Raw genomic sequence first — 27,023 nt, forward strand, 5'->3', positions numbered from 1 at the left:
TCTCTTGTCTTTCTCAATAACCTGGGGTAGATACCATCGGGCCCTGGGACTTATCCACCTCAATGCTCTTCGAGAGACGCAGCACCACTTCTTTCTTGATCTTAAAATGCCCTAGCATATTAGCATGCTCCACACAAATCTCACGACTCTCCTTTATCCATTTCCTGGGTGAATACCAATGCAAAGTACTCATATAGGATCTCATCCACATTCTCTGCCTCCAAGCGCAAGTTCCCTCTTTATCCTTGAGTGGTACTACCTTCTCCCTAGTTATCCTCCTGTTTTTAATGTATCTGTAGAATGCTTTGGGATTTTCTTTAACTCTACTTGCCAAGGTCATTTCATGGCCCCTTCTTGCTCTCCTAATTCCCTGTTTGAGTACTTCCCTGCTTTCCTTATATTCCTCACGAGTCCTGTCCGATTTTAGTTTCCTAAACCTTACTTATGCTTCTTTTTCCCTTTTGAGTAAATTCCTAAACTCCCTCGTTATCCTAGGATCCCTTGTCCTTGCTTCTTACTGGAACATGCCAGTCTTGAACTCTCCCAGCAGGTCTTTAAACAATTCCAACATATCAAATGTGGACTTGCCTGATAACAGCTCCTTCCTTATTAACACTCCCTAGCTCCTGCCTAATACTGATGAAATTCGCCCTCCCCTAAACTAGTACCTTCCCGCAAGGTCCTGACTTATCCTTGGTCATAGCTACCTTAAAACTTATGGAGTTGTGATCACTGTTTCCAAAATGCTGTCCCACTGAAAGGTCAGTCACCTGGCCAAGCTCATTAGCTAATTTAAGGTCGAATATGGCCCCTTCTCCAGACTATCCAGACTCTTTCAAGATTAGAGATCAAAAGAATGAGAGCTATCTCATTGAAACATGTAAAATTCTAAAGTAAGCATAAATGATGGGAAAAATGCTTCCCTAGGCTTGGGACTGTAGAACATGGTGCCATAGTTTCCGAATAAGGTGTTGGTACTTTAAGTCTGAGATGAGGAGAACCTTTCTTCACTCAAATAGCTGTGAGCCTTTTGAGATCTCCAGTTCAACTTTACAGTCTTTCTTGTTAAGCGCTCTGCCATGTGCCATGGGCGTGGTGGCCAGGCACAAGTCTCCTTCCCTCTGTCACCGCCACTGGAATGAAAGTGCCATCTTGCCTTCACTGATTCCCTCGCCACTGTGAGTCTTCGCTGGACCTTGCCAGTGCAAACCCTACTGATGCCGTTGGGTACCGCACTGGCCCAAACACAACTCCACAGCTGCCACGAGTCTATTTCAGACCCACCTCACCAATGCAGCTGTCGCTAATGCTGCCATGTCTTGTACAGGGCCCAAATTCACCTCAGGTCCCGCCTCCATGAATCTGTTCTGAATGCAGATGCCACTGGGAACCCAAACCCTCCTCTGCAGCAGCGGCCAAGAGTCAGCGCTAGGAGCGCCTCAGGTGACATGGGGTTCAAGCCCATGTCACCTGAACCTAGAGTTAGCCTGGATCTCTGGGTTACTAGCCCAGTGACATTACCACAACACACTTCCTCTTCTAGATGCCTCTAAGATGACATTTACCTCTGTGTTGGTACATATCCTTTTAAATTCATGCACGGTCTCTGTGTGTCTCTGACCAAACCTGCATTTATTGTCCATCCAAACTCATTTCCAAGTATGGATGATCCTTCACTTGGAGTAGTCTTGCAGGTGATAGTGTTCCCATGAGCTTGGTCTCAAAATCATGCAGGGAGTGAGTTTGGAAGGTGCTGGTAGAGGAACTTTGGCGAGTTGCTGTTGTGCATCTTGCAAACAAGACACATCACTACCACTGGGTGCTTATAGTGAGTACTGGACGGACATAGGACTTGGGAACAGAAATAGCCCCCTGGCCCTTCTGAGCTTGTTAGGCCAACACACTGCCAATCAAATGGGTTTCATTTTCCTAGGTGCCGTTGAGCTTCTTAAGTATTGCTGGAGAAGCACTCATCCAGGCTAGTGGCAAGTATTTCATCGCAATTAGCTAAACTGGGGTAGGCGATAGCCTAGTGGTATTATTTCTAGACTATTAATCCAGAAACCCAGCTAATGTCCTGGGGACCTGGGTTCGAATCCCACCCATGGCAGATGGTGGAATTAGAATTCAATAAAAAAAATTACCATGAAATCATTGTCGATTTCCAGGGGAAATAAAAATATGGTTCACTAATGCTCTTCAGGGAAGGAAACTGCCATCCAGACCTGATCTGGCCTACATGTGACTCCAGGCCCACAGCAATGTGGTTGAGTCTCAACTGCCCTCTGAAATGGCCTAGCAAGCCACTCAGTTGTACCAATCGCTACAAAGTCTCAAAGAAATGAAACTGGACGGATCACCTGGCATCGGCCAAGGCACTGGAATAGACAATGGCACTATCCCCATTCCTGTCGACCCTGCAAAGCCCTCTTCACTAACAGCTGGGGGTTAGTGCCAAAATTGGGAGAGCTGTCTCACAGACTAGTTAAGCAACAGCTTGACATAGTCATGCTCACAGAATCATACCTTACAGACAATGTCCCAGACACCACCATCACCATCCCTGGATATGTCCTGTCCCCCCGGCAGGACAGACCCAGCAGAGTGGGTGGCACAGTGGTATACAGTCAGGAGAGAGTTGCTCTGGGAGTCCTCAGCATTGACTCCGGACCCTGTGAAGTCTCATGGCTTCAGGTTAAACGTGGGTAAGGAAACCTCCTGCTGATAACCACATACTGCCCTCCCTCAGCTAATGAATCAGTACTCCTCCATATTGAACAACACTTAGAGGGAGCACTTAGAGGATGGCAAGTGCACAAAATGTACTCTGGGAGGGGGATTTCAATGTCTACCACCAAGAGCGGCTCAGCAGCAGTACGACTGATCGAGCTGGTCGGGTCCTAAAGACCGTAGCTACTAGACTGGGTCTGCGACAGGTGGTGAGGGAATCAACAAGAGGGACAAGCATATTTGACCTCAACCTTACTAATTTCCCAGCTGCAGTTGCATCTATCCATGACTGTATCAGTAAGAGTGACCATCGCACAGTCCTTGTGGAGACGAAGTCCTGCCTTCACATTGAGAACAACTTCCATCGTGTTGTGTGGCACTATCACCGTGCTAAATGGGACAGACTTCGCACAGATCTAGCAACTCAAGACTGGGCATCCATGAGGCGCTGTGGGCCATCAACAGCAGCAGAATTGTACTCCACCACAATCTGTAACCTCATGGCCCGGCATATCACCCACTCAACCGTTACCATCAAGCCAGGGGATCAACCCTGGTTCAATGGAGAGTGCAGGAGGGCATGCCAGGGGCAGCACCAGGTATACCTGAAGATGAGGTATCAACCTGGTGAAGCCACCAAACAGGACTACTTGCACGCCAAACAGCGAAAGCAGCAAGTGATAGACAGACATAAGCAATCCCACAGCCAACAGATCAGATCTAAGCTCTGCAGTCCTGCCACATCCAGTCGTGAATGGTGGTGGACAATTAAACAACTCACTGGAGGAGGAGGCTCCACAAATATCCCCATCCTCAATGATGGAAGAGCCCAGCACATCAATGCAGAAGATAAGGCTGAAACATTCGCAGCAATCTTCAGCCAGAAGTGCCGAGTGGATGACCCATCTCGGCCTCCTCCAGTGGTCCCCAGCATTTCAGATACCAGTCTTCAGCTAATTCGATTCACTCCATGTGAGATCAAGAAATGGTTGGAGACACTGGATACTGCAAAGGCCACGGGCCCTGACATCATTCCAGCAATAGTACTGAAGACTTGAGCTCCAGAACATGCTGCTCCCCTAGCCAAGCTGTTCCAGAACTGTTACAACACTGGTATCTACCCAGTAATGTGAAAAATTGCCCAACTATGTCCTGTACATAAAAAGCAGGACAAATCCAACCCGGCCAGTTACCGCCCCATCAGTCTCCTCTCGATCATCAGTAAAGTGATGGAAGGTGTCACTAACAGTGCTATCAAGCAGCACCTGCTCAGCAATAACCTGCTCAGTGATGCCCGGTTTGGGTTCCACCAGGGCCACTCAGCTCCTGATCTCATTGCAGTCTTGGTTCAAACATGGACAAAAGAGCTGAATTCCAGAGGTGAGGTGAGAGTGACAGCACTTGACATCAGGGTGCATTCAACCAAGTTGGCATCAAGGAGCCCTAGCAAAACTGGAATCAATGGGTATCGAGGGCAAACGCTCCACTGGTTGGAAGATGGTCGTGGTTGTTGTAATTCAATCATCTCAGCTCCAGGACATCTCTGCAGGAGTTCCTCAGGATAATGTCCTAGGCCCAACCATCTTCAGCTGCTTCATCAATGACCTTCCCTCCATCATAAGGTCAGAAGTGGGGATGTTTGCCGATGATTGCACAATGTTCAGCACCATTCGTGATTCCTCAGATACTGAAGCAATCTGTGTTCAAATGCACCAAGATCTGGACAATATCCAGGCTTGGGCTGACAGGTCGCAAATGACATTTGTGCCACACAAATGCCAGGCTATGACCATCACCAATAAGAGACAATCTAACACCACCCCTTGACATTCGATGGTGTTACCATCACTGAATTCCCCACTATCAACATCCTGGGGGTTACCTTTGACCAGAAACTCAACTGGATTCACCACATAAACACAGTGGCTACAACAGCAGGTCAGAAGCTGGGAATACTGCAGCAAGTAACTCACCTCCTGACTTCCCAAAGCCTGTCCACCATCTACAAGGCACAAGTCAGGAGTGTAATGGAATACTTCCCACTTGCCTGGATGAGTGCAGCCCCAACAACACTCAAGAAGCCTGACACCATCCAGGACAAAGCAGCCGGCTTGATTGGCACCACATCCACAACCATCCACTCCCTCCGCCACCGACACTCAGCAGCAGCAGTGTGTACTATCTACAAGATGCACTGCAGAGAGTCACCAAAAATCCTGCACCTTCCAAACCCAAGACCACTTCCATCTAGAAGGACAGGGACAACAGATATTTGGGAACACCACCGCCTCCTAGTTCCCTTCCAAGCCACTCACCATCCCGATTTGGAAACATATCCGCTGTTCTTTCACTGTCGCTGGATCAGAAATCCTGGAATTCCCTCCCTAGTAGCATTGTGGGTCAGCCCACAGCAGGTACACTGCAGTGGTTCAAGAAGGCAGCTCACCACCACATTCGCACGAACAACTAGGGTTGGGCAAGAAATGCTGGCCCACCAGTGACGCCCACATCCCTCAAATGAATAGAAAAAAAAACAAGGCATTCAATATGTAATGAAAACAACATGCAATGTGTAGAAGTTGAGCCAAGGGGAGAGAATTCACCTGACACAATTTACTGAGGTTTCTCAACATAGTCATGAGTAATCAGGCAGATAAAGGATTTTACATCAATTATTGTTCTGAATTGGGAGAAAAAAAAACAAAGATCAAATTACATTGGCATCCACGCATCTTTCAAATTCTTAATTGTTGTTTTATATAGAATGTACACTGCAGAAACATTCAGCCCCGTTGGTCATGGAGTCATAGCGTAATACAGCTTGGAAACAGGCCCTTCGGCCCAAACTGGTCCATGCTGACCATAATGCCCATTCAGCTAGTTCCAATTGCCCGCATTTGGTCCATATCCTTCCAAACCCTTCCCATCCATGTACCTATCCAAATGTTTTTGAATGTTGCTATTGTACCTGCCTCAACCACTTTCTCTGGCAGCCTATTCCATATACACACCACTCTCTGCGTGAAGAAGTTGCCCCTCAGGTCCTTCGTAAACCTTTCCGCTCTCACCATAAACCTAAGCCCTCTCATCTTCAATTTCCCATCCCTGGGCAAGAGACTATATGCATTCATTCTATATATGCCCCTCATGATTTTATGCACCCCAATAAGGTCACCCCTCATTCTCCTGCGTTCCAAGGAATAAAGTCCTATCCTGGCCAACTTCACCTTGTAACTCAGGCCTACTAGTCCTGGCAACATCCTCGTAAATCTTCTTTGCGCACTTTCCAGTTTAACTATGTCTTTCCTATAACAGGGTGACCAAAACTATACACAATACTCCAAGTGCGGCCTCACCAATGATTTATACAACTGTAACATAATGTCCCAATTCCTATACTCAATGCCTCAACCGATGAAGGCCAGCATGCTAAATGCCTTCTTCACCATCCTGCCTACCTGTGACTTTCAACGAACTATGCACTTGTACTCCTAGGTCTCTCAGTTCCATAACACTCCTCAGGACCTTACCATTTACTGTATAAGTCCTACCTTGGTTTGACTTTCCAAAGTGCACCACCTCAGACTTATCTGTATTGAATTGCATTTGCCAAGCCTTAGCCCACTTCCCCATCTAATCAAGATGGTCTATAATGGTGTTTATACTTTATAGGACTCTCCTACACTGATCTTTTATCTAACCCACCATCTGTCCTTTATCTTAACCTGATTTTTTTCTTTAAGATTAGAGATGGGTTTGAAAGGTTTTGGGAAATACCCAAGCACACAAGTTCCATATTTGAGCCAAAAGTTGAAGAAAGACAACTATCACTCAATAGTTGTTTAATAGCACAAGACTTGTGTATTGCCGAATAGAAAAACACATTTTGTTGAAGGTTTTCATCTTGCATTAGTCAGGGCAATTGACAAGAACACCAGTTCAAGGGGAAAACTAGCATTTGTTGGAAGCTAATCAGCTCCGCTCAGGTTACTCCAAAGGATACTGGGACTTCCATCTCTACCCTGCCTGTCCCTCACCCCACCCCACTCCACCCTAGAAGTATAAAGTCCAGAAGGATCCACTTGCCTCTGCCTCAGAAGGATGTCCAGACTCAAGTGCCCCCAAGGTTGCCCATTCAAACCACCAGGGCCAACAGGCTCCACCCCAGCCTGCTGCAGCATTTGGAAGTAAGAACGAACAAGACATCTATGAGACAATAGGTTCTGCTGGCAGCATTGCCCTTCTTGGTCAAACATCCCTGTTTCCTTCCTAAGCCTGTGTGTGCAAAAGCATTGGTGCTGAATGGGATGGTCAGAGATGTCTGACACTGGGGTCTTCAGCACACAGGAAACCAACGCGTTGGGCTCTACAGGGGTCCCACAGGTCTGTGTCCTGTACATTGGAGATCTGTGTGTAATGGTATTGCCCTCTAAAGGGCCTTAGTAGTAGGTCTTGCAGACCCCTCCCTCAAAGGAAGAGGCACTTATTTTGTGCAGGTCTGGTCCCAGCCATTTTCTTCCCATGGTGTAATGCTGATTCCCAGCAGGCTGGAATGCCACAGCAGGTACCTATTAGGTAGTTGATTCAAGCCTCCACCTCTATGTGTGAGATGTTTAACATACAGACCCCCTTCCTGATAGCCCTTCCCACAAACCCAACAGGCTTTGCCACCTACCTCCCCAGAACCCTGGAACAACTTACCTACATGAGCCTGAATGTACCCACCACTGCCCCCCCCAATACCAAGTCATGCCACCAGGCCTGCTCATACACTGTCCCTACTTGACATCAGGGTGCTCCTGACAATGGACAAATCCCTGTCCTGCATTACCACCTTCCCATCCACGCTTTACCATGTACCCTCTTTACAAATACAATTGCCACCATTGCGATTGTCTTCCCCAACCTCTGCAACCCCCAGCAAAAATAAGCTCCTGAACCTCCTTCGCACGCCATCGCTTCCCTCCTTAACCCCCCCACATCCCCCACCTTTCTCTTAGTTTATCTGGAAAGACCTAATGGACTAATTGTGACCCACTCCCTGAACTGCAGAGGTATAGAGTCGGTGGTTGAGAATACTCTGACCAGAGCCCTATGGCTAATTCCCCAGACTGGTACGGGAGGCTGCTCTGACCTACTGTGCTGGGGCCCCTGACTAAGGCCTGTGTGGACTTTAGAATCATAGAATCCCAACAGTGCGGAAAGAGGCCATTTGGTCCTTAGAATCTGCACAACCCTCCGAACAGCATCCCACCCAGACACCCCTTCCCTACCCAATTCTCATAACCTCATATTTCTAATGGCTCAACCCACTTAGCCTACACATTTCTGGACATTATGGACAATTTAACATGGCCAATGCACCCAACCTGCACATCTTTGGGCTGTGGAAGGAAACCCACACAAACAGGGCGAGAATGTGAAAACTCCACACATTTGCGTGAGGGTGGAATTGAACCCAGGTCCCTGGCACTGTGAGGCAGCAGTGCGAACCACTGAGCCACCGTGCCGCCCTTTGGTGAGAGCTACTTCCTAAGACATTGATTCACGGATGGCTGCTTGATGCACATGCAGTGTGTTTGCTGCATAAGCTGCTGGCCCATGCAAGTAGGTGTAAGATTGACATAACACGATACCATGCAGCAAGACGTGAGCCACCTACACTGAGGACTGCTGGCCACATGTCCAGCTACACAATGTGCTGGTGTGACTGCACTAATTGGCACAGCAAGGCAAGGTAGGGATGCTGCAATGATCCAGGCAGGCACGAGGAAGGGTTCTGAAAAAGGGTCATTGGACCCGCAACCATAAGACCATAAGACGTAGAAGCAGAAATTAGGCCATTCGGCCCATCGAGTCTGCTCGGCCAATCAATCATGGCTGATAAGTTCCTCAACCCCATTCTCCTGCTTTCTCCCAGTAACACTTGATCCCCTTGATAATCAAGAACCTATCCATCTCAGTCTTAAATGTACTGGCCTCCACAGCCTTCTGTGGCAGTGAATTCCATAGATTCACCACTCTCTGGCTGAAGAAGTTTCTCCTTATCCCTGTTCTAAGTTAACAATGCTTTCTTTCCACAGATGGTGCCAGACTTGCTGAGTTTCTGCAGCAATTTCAGTTTTTGTTTCTGATTTCCAGCATTCGCAGTTCTTTGTTTTTTTTTGTTCAGTAACAATTATCAGCATGTTATTGGGAAAATATTGGAGGAAGGGGAGAAAATAGTCTCTCGATTTAGACTTTTACCATTTTAGATTTAGATTTTATTGTCACATGTACTAAGTATAGGAATACATGGGTACAGTGAAAAGTGCACATAGTCACCATTTTCTGGTGCCATTTTGGTTAAAAAGTCTGAACTAAAACATTTAACAGAGTCAAAAGATAAAAGGGAAAAAAAAGTCCAGATCTCAAAATCCAAAGTCCCATCTCCGTAAATGTGTCTGGAACGCTCCGTCATGGGGCAGGCACCTGGGCCCAGTTACAGCCTGGAGTCTAGGCCAGCCCATGAGTCCTGCCTGGAGGAGCCACACTTTCACCGCCGCTGCTGCCTCTAATCTCCGGGAGGAGCTCCGCTGCTCAGAATGCCAGAAGGAGCCACACCACTGCTGATACTGCCACTCCCAATGCCAGGACACCCTGGAGGCAAGAAAGGCCCACTCTCGTTGCCTAATCGATTGCCAGGAATGGGGTGAGGGAGGGGGGGAGAGCACGGAGGAATCAAGACTGCCATTGCTTCACCAGCTCCATCTCACCACCGAACCGAGTGATCCACCATCGGCTCCAGCCCATATTCAATCCGCCATCCCGCGCTTAATCCTCTGGCCTGCGCTCAATCTGCTATCTCCTGATTGTAAATATTCTACGTAGCCTGTGGGCTGTTTGAACTGAGTTCTTAGTAGACCTGAATGTACAATTCAAATTTCTGTCTTCCTTAGCAGTAAATTAACAATCTCACTGAGAGATCTCACAGATGACTGGAGTGGGAAATAGAAAATATCATTTCATTTCACAGCAGTGATGATCAAAAATACTGATCTTCAGAAACATTTGCAAAGCCTCTGTCTTAAATTATGCCTAAAGGAGCATTTGCAATTCTCAGAAAATATATTTATTTCAAGTATTCAGATCATAATGTGGGTAAATACAATTTTACACCAGAGCTTGTTAAAAATCAGGTAAATAATTCCAAATTACTTCCATAATTTTCAATTAGCATCCTGTTTCATAGAAGGAGATCGTGAATAAAAATTGTCAGATGTTGAGAAAATTATTTTCAGTCATTGCAACTCTAGTTTCAAACCAAAGTAAGTAAATCATATCTCTCATGCCAATGCTCTAATTTTGTCATCCTTTGCACTTTTGTAAGAACAGCAGAAGAGTATACAAGTTTGGAGAACAATATCATTTGATCCCTGAACTCTGGATTGTGAGGGAGTTTAATTCACCAACACAGCCTACCATCAAGGAAGCTCAGCACAAAGTGTTTGTGTGGGTGATTGGTGGGAGGGTAGGGTTGTTGGTAAATTCTATTCATGGTGCTAATGCACTATCTGTTGACAACACTTTTAATTGTAAAATAGTTGTGATTGCTCAGAGTCCAAGGATTGAATGTGAAGTAATTAAGGAGATAAATAATGAATCAAATTGATCTAAACTTGTAGCCCCCATCGGCACCTATATAGCTCCTTAGTCAGTCACATCACTACAGTAACTTAACATCGACGAGATCTAATGTGATTCATGGATCTCCAGTTGAGTAAATTGGATTAAATGTTACTATGAAGGACAATGATGTTATGTTACTCATATTACTGGTGGATCTCTCTTGAGAAACCTAGAGATGCAGGGACACAGTTCCTTGAAAGTGATGTCACAAGTATACATGGTTGTTGAAGAAGGCGTTTGGCATGCTTGCCTTCATCAGTCGCAGCACCGAGTACAGGAGTTGGGACGTCATGTTATGGCTGAACATACCATCGGTAAGGCCACATTTCGTGTACTACAATTCTGGTCGCCCTGCTATCGGGACGACGTTATTAAACCGGAAGGGGTACAGAAACAGATTTACAAGGATATTAACAATACTGGAGGGTTTGAGCTCGAGGAAGAGGCTGGATAGACTGGGATTCTTTTCCCTGCAGGGTAGGAGGCTAAGGGCTGATCTCATAGAGCTTTATGAAATCATGAAGTCAAAAATCACACAAAACTAGGTTATTGTCCAACAGGGTTTATTGCATTTTCAAATGAACCTGTTGGACTATAACCTGATGTGTGATTTTTGACTTTGTCCACCCCAGTCCAACACTGGCATCTCCACATCATGGCTAAAATCATGACGGGCATAGAGAAGGTGAATAGCCAAATTCTTTTCCCCAGGTAGGAGAGTCCCAAGCTAGAGGGCATAGGTTTAACTGAGAGGGGAAAGACTTAAAAAGGACCTGAGGGGCAACTTTTTCACACAGAGCGTCATGAGTGTATGGAACAAGTTGCCAGAGGAAGTGGCAGAAGTGAATACAATTACAACATTTAAAAAGCATCAGGATGGGCACATGGAAAGGAAATGTATAGAGGGATATGGGGCAAACACAGTCAAATGGGACTAGTTCAGTTTAGAGAACTGGGGTGGCATGGATGGGTTCGACCAAAGGGTCTGTTTCTGTGCTGGATGGCTCTATGCTGGTGCTCACAACAATTCAGAAAATGTTCTGTCTTATCAGGACAGCAGTTATTACATAATGTAATGTGTGATGTACTGTTTCTTGCTAAAATGTTGTTGTATGTACCTTTCAGACTACAAAGTGCAATTATTTTGCTCAGAGGCAACATCCTGCTAGTCTCACTTGAAATTAGCATATGTGCTGTAGTATTTTCCTATCATTAGGTGTGACATAGGAAGTGAGATGGCACAAAAAATACATCTACATTTGTTGTTTTTACCATGTTCAAAAACATAACATATCCAAGCAGGGAAGTCCTCTACTCTTTAATAATTATACTCTAATAATGTTAATTCAACTTCTGCAAAATATTCAGCTGTTTTCAGAAACCAATATTATCAATGGTGTTCTCAGTGACCATCATAAACATTTCAAACAGGCGTGAATGGATTGAAAATCAATTTTACTCATAATTCCTTATAGCAGCTGTTTCCTGAAGGAGCCCTTTTAACACAGCCACAAAATTATTTTTTTTAAAAATAATACTCAACTCATTGGTGGTATACAAGACACTCAATATTATATTATTAGACACAGCAACTATAGTGATTGTGAATGGGACACAGCACACTCTTGTCTCAAAGGTGTGAATGCTTTGTGGTTTGCTAAAACTGTTAATTGGATTGGGAGATAACAGCAATAGTCCTGACGGTCACCTTTTCTCTTGCATACCAAGAGATATCTTCTAATCATTCACTCTGATCATATTAATTGCGAGTCAAGTTAATGAATACAGAGGGGTTCCTAGTCTTTAATCACTGCAGTTGCTTTTGGAGTCTTACAAAGGGAGACATTTTCCAGCCTTGTAGAAACACTGGAAATGGTTGGCCTTGACTTACTGTCATCCCTGTGACAACATACATACAAATTAGGAGAAGCGTGGGCCATTCCATCCCTGAAGACTGCTCTGTTATTTGATAAGGTCTTGCTCTTATGGCCTCAACTCTACCTTCCTGTTTATTTTCGGTAACCCTTTACTCCCTTGTTAATCAATGCTTTCCAAAGCTTACTGTTGAATGACCTGTAGAGGTCCTTTAGTCAGGCGGTTTGAGGTAATTATCAGAACAATACAGCTGGAGAGGCCCTGGGAAGAACAAGCTTCGCAGCTCAATATGCAACATGGTGGAGCAACAAAATTTCCTCTGAAGACCAATATAAACATGACTGCTGTCATTGTTAGCTCATTCCCCTCAGCTTTCTCTCTCAATGCTTTGCATGACATAAATACCTTTAGAATGGTGTGGGAGGAATGGATTTTGGTAGAAGGGAGTCATTCTGGTGTAATGGCCTTCATGTGACCAGCATACTGGCAGGCCGCATAACTGGGACTGTAGAAAGAGCTTTAAACTAATGGAGGGACAAAGCGCTAGATTCTGAACAGGTAAGAAGAGGCAATGGCCTAGTGGTATTATCACTGGACTGTTAATCCAGAGACCCAGGTAATGTTCTGGGGACTTGGGTTCGCACCTTGCCAAGGCATACCACAGAATCTGAATCCAATAAAAATCTGGAATTAGGAGACTAATGATGGCCATGAATCCGTTGTTGATTGTTGGGAAAAATCCATCTGGTTCACTAATGTCCTTTAGGGAAGGAAACTGCTATCCTTATCTGGTCTGGCCTACATGTGACTCCAGACTCAAAGCAATGTGGTTGACTCATAACTGCCCTCTGGGCAATTAGGGATGGACAATAAATGTTTGTCAGCCAGCAATGTTCATGTCCCATTAGTAGTGTGGAAAATGCTGGAGTCCATTGTAAAAGATGTAACAAAGGAACATTTGGAAAGAATTAACAGAATAGTACAAAGCCACCCTGAGTTTATGAAAGACAAATCTAATGGAGTTTTTTTTTTAGGATTACCTAGTAGAATAGATAAGGGAGAACCAGTGTGGTGTATTGGAGTTTTAGAAGGCTTTTGACAAAGTCCCTCATAAGAAGTTAGTAGTAAAATTAAAACATATGAGATGGGGGTAATATATTGGCATTGACTGAGCATTGATTGACAGACATGAAAATAGAGAGTGAGAATAATAGGTCATTTTCTGAGAGACAGAGAATGACTAGTGGAGTACTGCAAGGATCAGTGCTCAGGTCCCAGCTAATCACAATATATTTAAGTAACCTGTATAAGGGATCCAAATGCAACGTTTCCAAGTCTGCTGATAACAAAACTGGACAGGATTGTGTGTTGTGAGGAGGATGCAAGTAGTTTTCAAGGTGATTTGGACAAGTTGAGTGTGTGGGAAACCACATAACATAAGTGGTGCAACATGGCTAAATGTTAAGTTATATGCTTTGGTGCGGAAAGCAGAAAGGAAGAGTATTATTTAAGAGATGGGGTTTCTGCTTTTCTGAAGAAGGGTCTAGGCCTGAAATGTCAGCTTTCTTGCTCTTCTGATGCTGCTTGGCCTGCTGTGTTCATCCAGCTCTACACCTTGGTATCTCAGTATTATTTAAATGTTTGCGAACTGTTTTCTTGAACCACTGCTATCCATTTGATGCAGGTATACCCACAATGTCATTAGGGAGGGAGTTCTAGGACTTTGACCAGTGAGGAAGAAGGATGCTAGGAAGGGGATAATTCAACACTGGTTGACCAAGGAATTTAAGGATAGCTTAAATTGAAGGAAAAACGTACAATGTTGCAAAGATTAGTGATAAATTAAAGGATTGAGTAAGTTTTAAAGGCCAACAAAAGATATACAGAAAAAGGTAGAAAATAAACTATGAGGATAAACTAGTGAGTAACATAAAAATGCACAGTAAGAGCTTCTTTAAATATAAAATAGGTCACTTTGACTATGGACTGGAATAATAATAATGGAACCATAAAATGGCAGAGCATTTGAGTAAATACTTTGTATCAATCTTCACAGTAAAGGATATCAATAGCATTTCAAAAACACTAAAGAAAGGGGAAAACATAGGGAGGAAAAAATGCAATTACTATAACTAGAAAAACAGCAATAAGGAAACTAATGGTACTAAAGGCCGACTTATCCCCTGGACCTGATGGGCTGCATCCTAGGATGCTGAAGGCACTGGTTCTAATCTTTTGAAATTCTTTTAATTCTGAAAAAGTTTTCAAGAATTAGTAAACTGCCAGTGTAACACCCTTGTTCAAAAAAAAGGAGGTGAAAAACGGTAACCATAGAGAAGTTAGCTCCACAATAATCATGATAAAGGATGTAATAGCAGAGCATTTACAACTGAATAATACAATTAAGCAGGGAAGCATAGCTTCGTGGTTAGGAAATCATACCTGATAAATTTATTAGAATTCTTTGAGGAGAAGAAAATCAGGATTGACAAAGGGGTACTAGTTACTGGACTCTATATGGATTTTCAAAAGGTACCTCATATAATGCTACTCAGTAAGAGCCCATTGCACTGGGATAGGGTTAGGGTTAGGGCTACAAGACAGAGAGTTGGGATTAAAAGTGCATTTTCATGATGGCAACTTGTAAATAGTGGTGCACCACAGGGGTCTGTTCTAGAACTACAATTACTTACACTATACATTAATAACTTGGATGTGGGGAGTAAACATATTATCAGGAACTTTGTGATGACACTAAAATAGACGGAAAAGCAAGTGGTGACGATGATAAAAAGAGTCTCCAGAGGAACATGGACAGGTTAAGAAGTGTGCAAAAACTTGGCAGATGGAAGATAATGTGGAAAAATGTGAAGTTTGGTAAAAGAATAGAGGAGTTGAATGTTGTTTAAATTGAGAAACTCTGCAAAAAGCTGCGACAAAGAGAGATTTAGGGGTCCGTATGCATGAATCACAAAAAGCTAGCAGCAGTTAACAGGGAAGGCAAATGGACTGTCGGTCTTTAATCCAAAGGGAAAGTAGTATAAACAGAAGGGAACTGTGCCAAAACTGTATCAGGCAATAGTTCAGACTACAACGGGAATACTGTGAACAGTTTTGGTCCCCTTATCTAAGGAAAGATATACGGGCTTGAAGGCAGGTTCATTAGGTTGATCCTGGGAATGGAGAGATTTTCTTTTGAGGACAGATTAAGTAGGTTAAGCCTCTACTCATTGGAGTAGAGAAAAATGAGAGAGACCTTATGGAACATATAAGATTCTTATTGCGCTTTACAGAGTAAATGCAGAGAGGTTTGATTCCTTGTGATAAAGTTCACGACCAGAGGGCATAATTTCAGACTAAGGGGCCATCTATTTAAGACTGAGATGGGGAGGAATTTCTTCTCTCAGAGAGTGGTGGATCTGTGAAATTCTCTATTACAGATGCTTGTATTGTCAATTGTACTCAATGCTGAGAAAGACAAATTTTTAGTAGTAAGGAAATCAAGAGTTATGAGGAAAAGACAGAAAATGGAAGTGAGGATTATCAGATCAGCCATGATTTCACTGAATAGTACAGCAGATTTGACAGGCCAAATTACCGACTTCTGCTCCTACGTCTATGTCCTTATACCCTGGGAGCAGCACAATCTTTTCACCCTTGAAAAAAGGTGACCACAACTGTTAACCTCATCATAGTGAGCAAGAAAATAAATTGTGTGGAAATTTAAACCTGTGGGATGATTTCAAACTAATGGTGGCGACTTGGTGGTTAGGAGAGAATCAAATTAGATGGAAACAAGTTAATGACTGGTGCCTTGAAGATTTTCCTTCAAAAAGCATGATCAATGCTTGGAGTTGATGCCCTGATGAGACAGTGGAATCAAAAACACTGGAGTAATTTTAGAAACAGACGATATGACAGGAAAATTGTAGGGTCTTTGAGAGTACAAATGTACTTCATTTGTTACAGTGAGATAAAGGGCCTTCTCATCTGTGTCATATCTTGTGATAAACCACTATTATCATAATAATAGCTGAAATGAGAGCTGTAAAGGTGACACAATCACTAGGTTCCATTATAGTTTTGTGGCACATAATGTGTCGGAGTTTAGCTCATCATTCTAAAGGTTGATTCTGAGCATGATGATCTCAGTTATCCTTCTGATTTAAGGGGAGGCAGTGGTCTGAATGGTATTATTGCTACACTGTTATTACAGAAACCCAGGTAATGTCCTGAGGACCTGGGTTCAATCCTGCCAATGGCAGATAGTGGAATTTGAATTCAATACAAATCTGGAAATAAGGGTGTAATGATGTCAATGAAACCATTGCAGATTATCAAGAAAAACCCATCTGGTACACTAATGTGCTTTTGGGAAGGAAACTGCCATCCTTACCTGATCTGGCCTACATGTGACTCCAGACCCACACAGAATGTGGTTGACTCTTAAATGCTCGCTGGGATAGGTAATAAAAATGCTGACCTAGACAGTGACACCCTATTAATGAATTTTAAGAGAGATAATTATATAAAAAGGTTCAGCATACTGAATTAGATATGGGAAAATAATTGTCACAACCTAGCAGTTTAATGACGGGGTCCCTAAATGTCAATGTCAGGTGAGAATAGGTTCAGGCTTGGCCACATTGCCTGAATTACACAACTGCTGCCATGTTTCATTATACTCATTAAGTATCTGCTACACATCTTCTGTTAGGCTGGGAAATATCACCGACTTTTGTTATCCTTATCCTTTAAAACACTGATCTGTAAGAGTTTTAAACACGGTTGTCATGGCTGAGATGGGAGGAGAATGCACAGGTACTTTCATCTGTGTTCAGCTTGTTGCACACGTCGTGTGAGGTCATCGATTCGAACGTTTTTCAAGTACAGAAGATGCTCAAGTCGGCGAACTTTCACCTGGAGTATCTGAGATATAATATCGAGACTAAATTTACAGACTGACACCATCCCAGATGTGCTCCAACATTATCCTAACAAACAGCGACTACACTTCAAAAAAGCACTTGATTGTCAGCAGCATGCTTCTCAGTTTCCTCTGGTCACAGAAATAGCGACGGAACTGAAAATCTTCCTTTACTTCTCTATTGTTAAAGAAGGATTCAAATGCTTGAACTTACTTTCATTGGAGGAAAATGAATAAGAGATGTGATGATTAAAGGAACAAATAGATAGGTATCACCTATTTGGTTGACATTTAATAAACTAAAGCAAAAGAAAGGATTGCATCTGTATAAATTAAAACTGAAAATGCTGGAGAACGTCAGCAGGTTTGGCAGCGTCTGTAGGCAGAAAAAAAAACTCATAATTCGAGTCTGATATGACCCCAAACAGGACACGGTGGCCAAGTTGAAGGGCTTTGGTCTCGTAAGCTGAAAATCGTGGGTTCGATCCCTATCCGTGCCTGGCAGCACGTTTGTTAATTTTAAGGTGATTGGAGGAAGGGAGAGGGGCAATGTCAGAGGTAGGTTCTTTACACAGAGTGGTGCGTGCGTGGAGTGCACTGCTGGGGGTGGTAGTGGACTCAGATACATTAGGGACATCTAAGCGATTCTTGGATAGCCACATGAAGGATAGTAAAATATAGGGTATGCAGGGTTGTTTGATCTTAGCAAAGGAAAATAGGTTGGCACAACAACTGTGCTGTACTGTTCTGTGTTCTATGACTCTTCTTCAGATCACAGGAGTTCCAGCAACTAAGAGTACAAAGAGTTGCAGAACAAAGATGGGTAATAGAGTTAAGAAAGCGAAAAATCATTTCAAAATGAAACTGGTTGGGCATTTGAGACCTGAGTGTCCTTGTACACCACTCACTGAAAGTAGACATGCAGATGCAGCAGGTGGTGAAGGAGGCAAATGGTATGTTAGACTTCAGAGTGAGAGTACAGAAGCAGAGACGTCTTGCTGCAATTTTACAGGGCCTTGGTGAGACCACACTTCAAATACTGTGTGTAGTTTTGGTCTTTTTATCTAGGGAAGGGTGTTCTGGTTATGAGGGGAGTGCAAAAAATGTTTACTGGACTGATTCCTGAGATAGCAGGACTGATATACGAAGAGAAACTATTTAATCTATTTCTATGTAATCACATAGGACTATAATTACTGGAGATAAGTAGAATAAGACGGGATGTCATCGAAAAATTATCATAGAATCCCTACAGTATGGAAACAGGCTCTTCGGCCCAACAGGTCCACACTGACCCTTGGAACATCCCACCCAGAACCATTCTCCTATAACCCACCTAATCTACACACCCCTGAACACTACGGGCAAGTTATCACAGCCAATCCACCTAGCCTGCACACCTTTGGACTGCGGGAGGAAACCGGAGAACCCAGAGGAAACCCACGCAGACACAGGGAGAACGTGCAAACTCCACACAGACAGTTGCCCGAGGGTGGAATTGAACACAGGTCCGTGGCACTGTGAGGCAGCAGTGCTAACCGCTGAGCCACCGTGCCACCCTGAATCTCATGGGATTAGACAACGTAGACACAGGAAGGATGCTCCTAATAACCGGGGAGTCCAGTACAAGCGCCACAGTTTAAGTATATGAGCTAAGGTATTTAGGACTGAGATTAGGAGAAATTTCTTCACCCAGATAGTGGTGAGGCTGTCAAATTCTCTGTCATTGGAAGTGACTGAGACCAAAGAGATAAAAGGGCATGGGGAGAAAGTGGACACAGGATACAGAGGTCACCTGATTACAATAGAGATGAGGAAGAGTGTCTTCTCTCAGAGATAGTGAATCTGGAACAAAAACAGAAATTGCTGGAAAAGCTCTGCAGGTCTGGCAGCATCTATGGATAGGGTCGAGTGATCCTTCTTCACAACTGATGGTAGCTAGAAAAAAGTGTTTTTATGCAGAAGATAGGGTGGGAACAGGGGTAAGGAGTAAATTATAGGTGGAGAGAGAGCCCAGAGAGGAGAACATTTGAACAGAAAAAAGGAGTAGATAATGATCAGCCTAGGAGAATGGGGACTATTAGTGGCTGACAATGGGTTGTGTTAATAGTAGACCATGTGATAACAAGGACTGGTGTGTGGGGGTTGTGGTAAGGACATGGGAGAAGGCAACTCAAGCCGTAAAATTATTGAACTCGATATTGAGCCCAGAAGGCTAAAGAGTTCCCAAGCAGAAAATGAGGTGCTGTTCTTCCAGCTTTGCTGGAGCACTGCAGCAAGGCTGAGACAGAAATGTTGGCCAGGGAATAAGGTGGTGTGTGCAAGTGTCAGGCAGCTGGAAGCTCAGGGTCTTTTTTTTGAACTAAACGTAGATGTTCTGCAAAGCGGTCACCCAGTCTACGCTTCGTTTCCCCAATGCAGAGGAGACCACACTGTGTGCACAAATACAGTAGACTAGATTGAATTAAGTGCAGGCTGTTTGGGCCCTTGGATACTGAAGGAGGAAGTAAACAGACAGGTGACACACTTTCTGTGCTTGTAGGGGAAGGTGCCATGGGTCTGTGGGATAGTATTGGCAATGAAGGAGGAGTGGACCAAGGTGTCCTGGAAGAAACGGTCCTAGCAGAAGGCTGACAAGGGAGGTAAGGGGAATATATGTCTGGTGGTGACATCCTGTTAGAGGTGGTGGAAATGGCGGCTAATGATCCTCTGCACATGGATGGTGGTGGGATGGTAGGTAAAGACAAGCGGCACCCTGTCACTGTTGTGAGAGGGAAGCGGGGGGTGGTGAGGGCTGAAGTGCGGGAGATGGGTCAGACCCGACTGAGGGCCCTGTCATCTAGGGTGCTATGGAATCCTTGTTTGACGAAGAAGGTGGAGACCCCCTTGTTGAAGTTGACTTCATCAGAACAGATGCGACAGAGATAGAGGAAATGGGAGAATAGAATAGAGATTCTTTTTATAGGAAGCAGGGTGTGAGAATGTACAATCAAGGTAACTTTAGGAGTTGGTTGGTTTGTAGTCAATATTGGTCGCCAGCCTATCCCCTGAAATGAAAAGAGATGTCGAGGAAGGGATGGGAGAAGTCAGAGATGGACCAGGGGAAGGTGAGAGCTGGGGTGGAAATTGGAAGCGAAATTGATAAAATTTTCCAGGGAAAACAGCACTGATGATGTCATCAACGTACTGGAGAAAAAGTTGTGGATCGGGGCCAGAGTAGGACTAGAACAAAGCGACAGGCATAACTGGGGCCCATGCTTGTACCAATGGCCACCCCTTCGACCTGAAGAAACTGAGAGGAGTTAAAAGAAAAGTTGTTCAGGGTGAGGATGAGCTTGACAAAGCAGAGGAGGCCCGTGTGAATGGGGACGGTTCAGTCCTTTTTTCCAGGAAGAAGCAGAGAGCCCTGAGGCTATCCTAGTGGGGGATGAATGTGTAATGGGATTGCATGTCCATGGTGAAGAGGAGGTGCCTTGATCTCACAAAATGGAAATTCTGAAACTGATGTAAAGGGTCAGAGGAACTATAGATGTAAGAGGGAAGGGACTGGACAAAGGGAGAAAAAATTGAGGTGAAGTAGTGAATCTGGAATCCTTTACCACAGAGGGCTATCAGGGCTGAGTCAATAAGTACATTCAGTACTGAGGTAGATAGATTTTTAATTAATAAGGGAGTCAAGGGAAATAGGGAAAAGGCAGAAAAGTGGATATAAAGATTATCAGATCATCCATGATCTCATTGAATAGTACAGCAGACCCAATAAGCTTAATGCCCTTTTTCTGCTCCTGTGTCTTACGGTTATGGTCTAAATAAACTTGTAGGTGACATAAGTAGAGTAGGGAAATAAGACTTAATGAATTACTCTAAAGAGAGCAGCAATGGACTCAACGTACTGAATGGCCTCCTTCTTTGCTGTAATAATCACTCTATCACTCTAACAACCATGGTCCAATTGAATGATGGAGTAGCTCAAGGCACTGAGTTGCCAACTCCTGTTTCTATATTCTTACCTGAACAGTTTCCTGAAAAGCCAGCAGGGCCTGTTCCTTCTCCTCCATCAAGATGCGTATCTCTGGGCTTAGTTGGCTTTTCTGTGCACATCCAGGTTGTGCCTTTGTTGGACTGAAAATGAAAAGAAAGTCTGAAACCGGTAAACACAACTGGACTAAGACCCTGTCAAACAAATTAAATGAGAAATTCAACAGATCCATATTCCTTGACTGGTGTTTGGGTGGCGCAGTGACTGAAAGGAATTTACCTGTTCTGGCTCACTGGAAAGAAATTCATCTTTCCTTTGGTTCCTTTGCCAAGTAATCAAATCGGTTCCATCAGGTGATTGAGTTTGTGCCAATGGAGATGGTTAACCTTTTTCAATCGATGAAAATCTTTGCAACAATGCCAAGCTGAGGTAAATAGGAATAAAAAACAATATTGTTCTGTGTCCTAGACAACAAGGTGCAGGGCTGGATGCACACAGCAGGCCAAGCAGCATCATAGGAGCAGAGAGGCTGACGTTTCGGGCCTAGACCCTTCATCAGAAAAGGGGGAGGGGAAGGGGGTTTTGAAATAAATAGGGAGAGAGTGGGAGGCGGATAGAAGAGGGATAGAGGAGAGGATAGGTGAAGAGGAAACAAACAGGTCGAAGAGGCGGGGATGGAGCCAGTAAAGGTGAGTGTAGGTAGGGAGTTAGGAAGGGGATAGGTCAGTCCAGGGAGGACGGACAGGTCAAGGTGGCGGGATGAGGTTGGTCGGTAGGAGATGGAGGTGCGGCTTGAGGTGGGAGGAGGGGATAGGTGGGAGGAAGAACAGGTTAGGGAGGCAGGGACGAGTTGGACTGGTTTTGGGATGCGGTGGGGGGAGGGGAGATTTTGAAACTTGTGAAATCCACATTGATACCATTGGGCTGCAGGGTTCCCAAGCGGAATATGAGTTGCTGTTCCTGCAACCTTCAGGTGGCATCGTTGTGGCACTGCAGGAGGCCCAGGATGGACATGTCGTCTGAGGAATGGGAGGGGGAGTTGAAATGGTTCGCGACTGGGAGGTGCAGTTGTTTATTGCGAACCGAGCGTAGGTGTTCTGCAAAGCGGTCCCCGAGCCTCCGCTTGGTTTCCCCGATGTAGAGGAAGCCACACCGGGTACAGCGGATGCAGTATACCACATTGGCAGATGTGCAGGTGAACATCTGCTTGATGTGGAAAGTCTTCTTGGGGCCTGGGATGGGGGTGAGGGAGGAGGTATGGGGGCAGGTGTAGCACTTCCTGCGGTTGCAGGGAAAAGTGCCGGGTGTGGTGGGGCTGGAGGGGAGTGTGGAGCGGACAAGGGAGTCACGGAGAGAGTTGTCCCTCCGGAAAGCAGATAAGGGTGGGGAGGGAAAGATGTCTTTGGTGGTGGGGTCGGATTGCAGATGGCGGAAGTGTCGGAGGATGATGCGTTGGATCCGGAGGTTGGTGGGGTGGTACGTGAGGATGAGGGGGATTCTTTTTTGGTTCTTATTGCGTGGACGGGGTGTGAGGGATGAGTTGCGGGAGATGTGGGAGACACGGTTGAGGGCGTTTTTGACCACCGAGGAGGGGAAGTTACAGTCCTTGAAAAACGAGGACAACTGAGATGTACGGGAGTGGAATGCCTCATCCTGGGAGCAGATGCGGCAGAGGCGAAGGAATTGGGAATAGGGGATAGCATTTTTGCAGGAAGGTGGGTGGGAGGCCCTCACACCCCGTCCACGCAATAAGAACCAAAAAAGAATCTCCCTCGTCCTCACGTACCACCCCACCAACCTCTGGATCCAACGCATCATCCTCCGACACTTCCGCCATCTGCAATCCGACCCCACCACCAAAGACATCTTTCCCTCCCCACCCTTATCTGCTTTCCGGAGGGACAACTCTCTCCGTGACTCCCTTGTCCGCTCCACACTCCCCTCCAGCTCCACCACACCCGGCACTTTTCCCTGCAACCGCAGGAAGTGCTACACCTGCCCCCATACCTCCTCCCTCACCCCCATCCCAGGCCCCAAGAAGACTTTCCACATCAAGCAGATGTTCACCTGCACATCTGCCAATGTGGTATACTGCATCCGCTGTACCCGGTGTGGCTTCCTCTACATCGGGGAAACCAAGCGGAGGCTCGGGGACCGCTTTGCAGAACACCTACGCTCGGTTCGCAATAAACAACTGCACCTCCCAGTCGCGAACCATTTCAACTCCCCCTCCCATTCCTCAGACGACATGTCCATCCTGGGCCTCCTGCAGTGCCACAACGATGCCACCTGAAGGTTGCAGGAACAGCAACTCATATTCCGCTTGGGAACCCTGCAGCCCAATGGTATCAATGTGGATTTCACAAGTTTCAAAATCTCCCCTCCCCCTACCGCATCCCAAAACCAGTCCAGCTCGTCCCTGCCTCCCTAACCTGTTCTTCCTCCCACCTATCCCCTCCTCCCACCTCAAGCCGCACCTCCATCTCCTACCGACCAACCTCATCCCGCCACCTTGACCTGTCCGTCCTCCCTGGACTGACCTATCCCCTTCCTAACTCCCTACCTACACTCACCTTTACTGGCTCCATCCCCGCCTCTTCGACCTGTTTGTTTCCTCTCCACCTATCCTCTCCTCTATCCCTCTTCTATCCGCCTCCCACTCTCTCCCTATTTATTTCAAAACCCCCTTCCCCTCCCCCTTTTCTGATGAAGGGTCTAGGCCCAAAACGTCAGCCTCTCTGCTCCTATGATGCTGCTTGGCCTGCTGTGTTCATCCAGCCCTGCACCTTGTTGTCTCGGATTCTCCAGCATCTGCAGATCCTACTATCTCTTGTTCTGTGTCCTATTTCTTTTTAAGTCATTGGTAGATAGGATCCAATTGTGCGTCAATTGACTACGTAATAATGCTGCTGCATTTCACAATCATAGCCCGTGGGCCAACTCGAAAACGTGAAATGCAACTCCTGTGCTGCTTTCTTGTTAACTGCTGAAAATAGACAGTCTGGGATATCTCTGTGTCTGAATTGGATTCCTTTGCTTTCTTTTTCAGAATCCCCTTCCCCTCCCCCCATTTCTGAAGAAGGGTCCAGACCCGAGACGTCAGCTTTCCTGCTCCTCTGATGCTGCTTGGCCTGCTGTGTTCATCCAGCTCTATACCTTGTTACCTGATAAGTTACTTTGAAGGAAATTCATGGCAAAAACAGGGGATAATTGAAGATTCTCTGATACAAGCTGTGACTTTTTAAACTGGTGTATAAGGTTTGGTTTCTTTATTCATGCCTGTTTAAAGGCAAAGTGGGAAATGTGATGTTTCAGTATTCACTTTGGCACTTCACAGTAGACCCTTGATCATCCAAAAGCATAATTTCGTGAATCAGATAAGGTTAGTGGGTTGTGGGCTGCCTTAAAACAAGGATATGTTGACAACTGTCTGGAAGAACAAGCATTAATTGGCGGCAATGTCACAAAGAAACTTTCTACAGAGAGTGGTCATCCTTCCTTATGAGCAGCTGTTACTTTGTTGAGTGGATATAATCACTAATCCCTCCCTATAATCCTCCAGGCACCATGGCAACTCTGAGTCACACACTTCTGTCATGAGGTCACTTCTTGTCCACTGGGAAGCAAATGAAGCATTGACGACTTGCTTGTCCCATCATGCACTGTTTTATGCAACTGTCATGTCTCCAAAGCAGAATCTTTCAGACCATAATGGCTACTCGCAGCGCTATGCTTGTGGAACAGCATAGGTTCAGGTTACATCTCATGATGAGACATAATTCAATCATGTGTAAATCACAGTCTAGAGGGACTGTGCTCATGAGAAAGAAGCAAAAAGTATGTTAGTCATTGTCTGCAACTTCCAGAGGAGGTGTGTTCATATGTGGACAGCCTCAGGGACAGCCTGAAATGCATGCAATCATCCGTTGCTCCTCTTCCTCTCATACAGCAATAAAAAGCCCACAAAGGTACTGCAGCTGTGGAGATAGACAAAGAGGCAGCACCACTGAAACTGCACAAAGCTTTTGCAGAGCCCTGTGGCAGCAGCAGAAATGAAATATGGGCTTCAATAATGGCCTGAAAATGTTGCATTCCAATCACCAATACCTTTAATTGGAGCTCAGTGTGCAGCAACCCTGACAGTAGTTTTACTGAGACCAACAGACAGCAGCAAATGGATCAGAACAATAGAAACTACTGTGAATTACATTGTGATGCACTTATTTATGCTTGATGAATTGATTTGTGTTTCCTGGAGTAGAATGAAACATTAAATACACTGCAAAATGTGCTAAAATTTAGTTTTCATAAATTGTAGAGGCAGGAGTGAACTTACTGATCATGGACTCAGTTCTGAGGAAGGGTCACTGGACTTGAAATGTTAACTCTGTTTTTTCCTTCACAGATGCTGCCAGACCTGCTGAGCTTTTCCAGCAACTTTGTTTTTGTTCCTGATTTACCAGCATCCGCAGTTCTTTCGGTTTTTTTTTAAATGAGTAACTTACACTGTTCAAGCAAATCTGAAGAACGCATCACCTAGGTTTTATGGTACTGATCTGAAACACATTTCACTAATTTGATTTCAATAATATGAAAGCCAGGTTGTTTTCTCAATGGTTCCTTCCCTGGTTATCATCCAGGTGGAGAGGTTGAAATGGCTTCCAGAGAGAACAGAGCTAGAGTACAGACAGTAGTGCAATAGAGAGGTAGATTAAAAAAAAGACAAACACGTTCTTCAAAAACATAAAATCCCACTGGACATAGTATTGTATTCGGTCTTACTGCGTAAAAGGCAGAAATTATTCCAAACATATGGGATGACCTTTTTTATTTTACCTGATTTCTTGTTTATCCTCTACAGTCAAAAACATGGCACGGTTCATTCACAATTGAAGGATTAAAGTGAAGTCAACTCTGCTGGGATTCAAACTCAATGAAGATTATTGTGTCAGGTATAAATGTAATCAAGCTTCTGTCTGGTTAGGGCTCTTGTGGCACAGTGGTGGTGTCCCTATCTCTGATCCAGGAGCCAAATCCCAACTGCTCCAGAAGTGTGTCGTAACATCTCTGAACAAGTTAATCAGAAAATATCTAATTTCCGCCTAATTGTGCTTTGACTGTTCAGTTGTTTGATTTAATAGATAAACCCTGGCATATGCACATTGCTTACTGTATTAGTGGAATGTGGAAAAATGTGAGATTATTCACTTAGGCAGGAAGAACAGATTTCCAGGTTCTTTTTAAAATTTTGATAGATTGGAAAGTGTGAATGTGCAAAAGGATTTGGATATCCTTGTCAATAATTTGCTAAAGGTTAATCTTTATTGCAAGTGGATTTCAGTACATGGAGAAGTGAATTCTTTCTTTTATTGTATAGTAGCTTGGCTAGAACACACCATAAGTACTGTGTGGTATTCTGGTCTCCTTTTCTCAGTGATTCTCAGATATCACTGCCATAAAGGGCATGCAATAAAGGTTCACCAGACTTGTTCCCAGGATGTCTTAAAAGAGGCTGGATATTCTGGGACTGTATTCTCCAGAGTTTTGAAGAATGAGAAGTGATACTGAAGACGAGAAAATACAAAGAAGGATAGAGAGGGTCAACGGAGGTCAAATGTTTCCCTGACTGGGACATCTAAAACTGAGGGCAATATTCAAAAATAACGTAGATGTCATTTAGGATTGAGATGAAAATATCATTTTTTTACTCAGAGGGTGGTGCATCTTTTGAATTCTTTGCCTCAAAGGACTGTGGAAGCTTAGCCTTTTGAGTGTAGTTAAAAGAAAGGTGATAGATTATTGATTACCAGTGGTGTGAACGTTTATGGGGATACTGTAGATAAA

The 27,023-nt window shown here is 44.6% G+C and overlaps 1 protein-coding gene across 2 annotated transcripts in view; it reads right to left on the minus strand.

Moving 5' to 3' along the window:
* Positions 1-27,023, minus strand: part of LOC109931441 (sperm flagellar protein 1-like) — a 79,902-nt gene that overhangs the window by 17,472 nt on the left and 35,407 nt on the right. The window contains exons 6-7 of one of the 2 annotated variants that reach the window (XM_048605127.1): positions 21,211-21,322; positions 13,925-17,202 (exon numbers count right to left, since the gene is read on the minus strand). In XM_048605127.1, the coding sequence (XP_048461084.1) occupies positions 17,101-17,202; positions 21,211-21,322 (214 nt within the window). In that variant the 3' untranslated portion in view covers positions 13,925-17,100. Of the gene's footprint in view, positions 1-13,924; positions 17,203-21,210; positions 21,323-27,023 lie in introns of those variants that run through there. The other variant, XM_048605119.1, reaches the window with a different exon arrangement.

Source organism: Rhincodon typus, chromosome 1 (genome assembly GCF_021869965.1).
Source record: "Rhincodon typus isolate 14 chromosome 1, sRhiTyp1.1, whole genome shotgun sequence".
In the NCBI taxonomy this organism is placed as follows: domain Eukaryota; kingdom Metazoa; phylum Chordata; class Chondrichthyes; order Orectolobiformes; family Rhincodontidae; genus Rhincodon; species Rhincodon typus.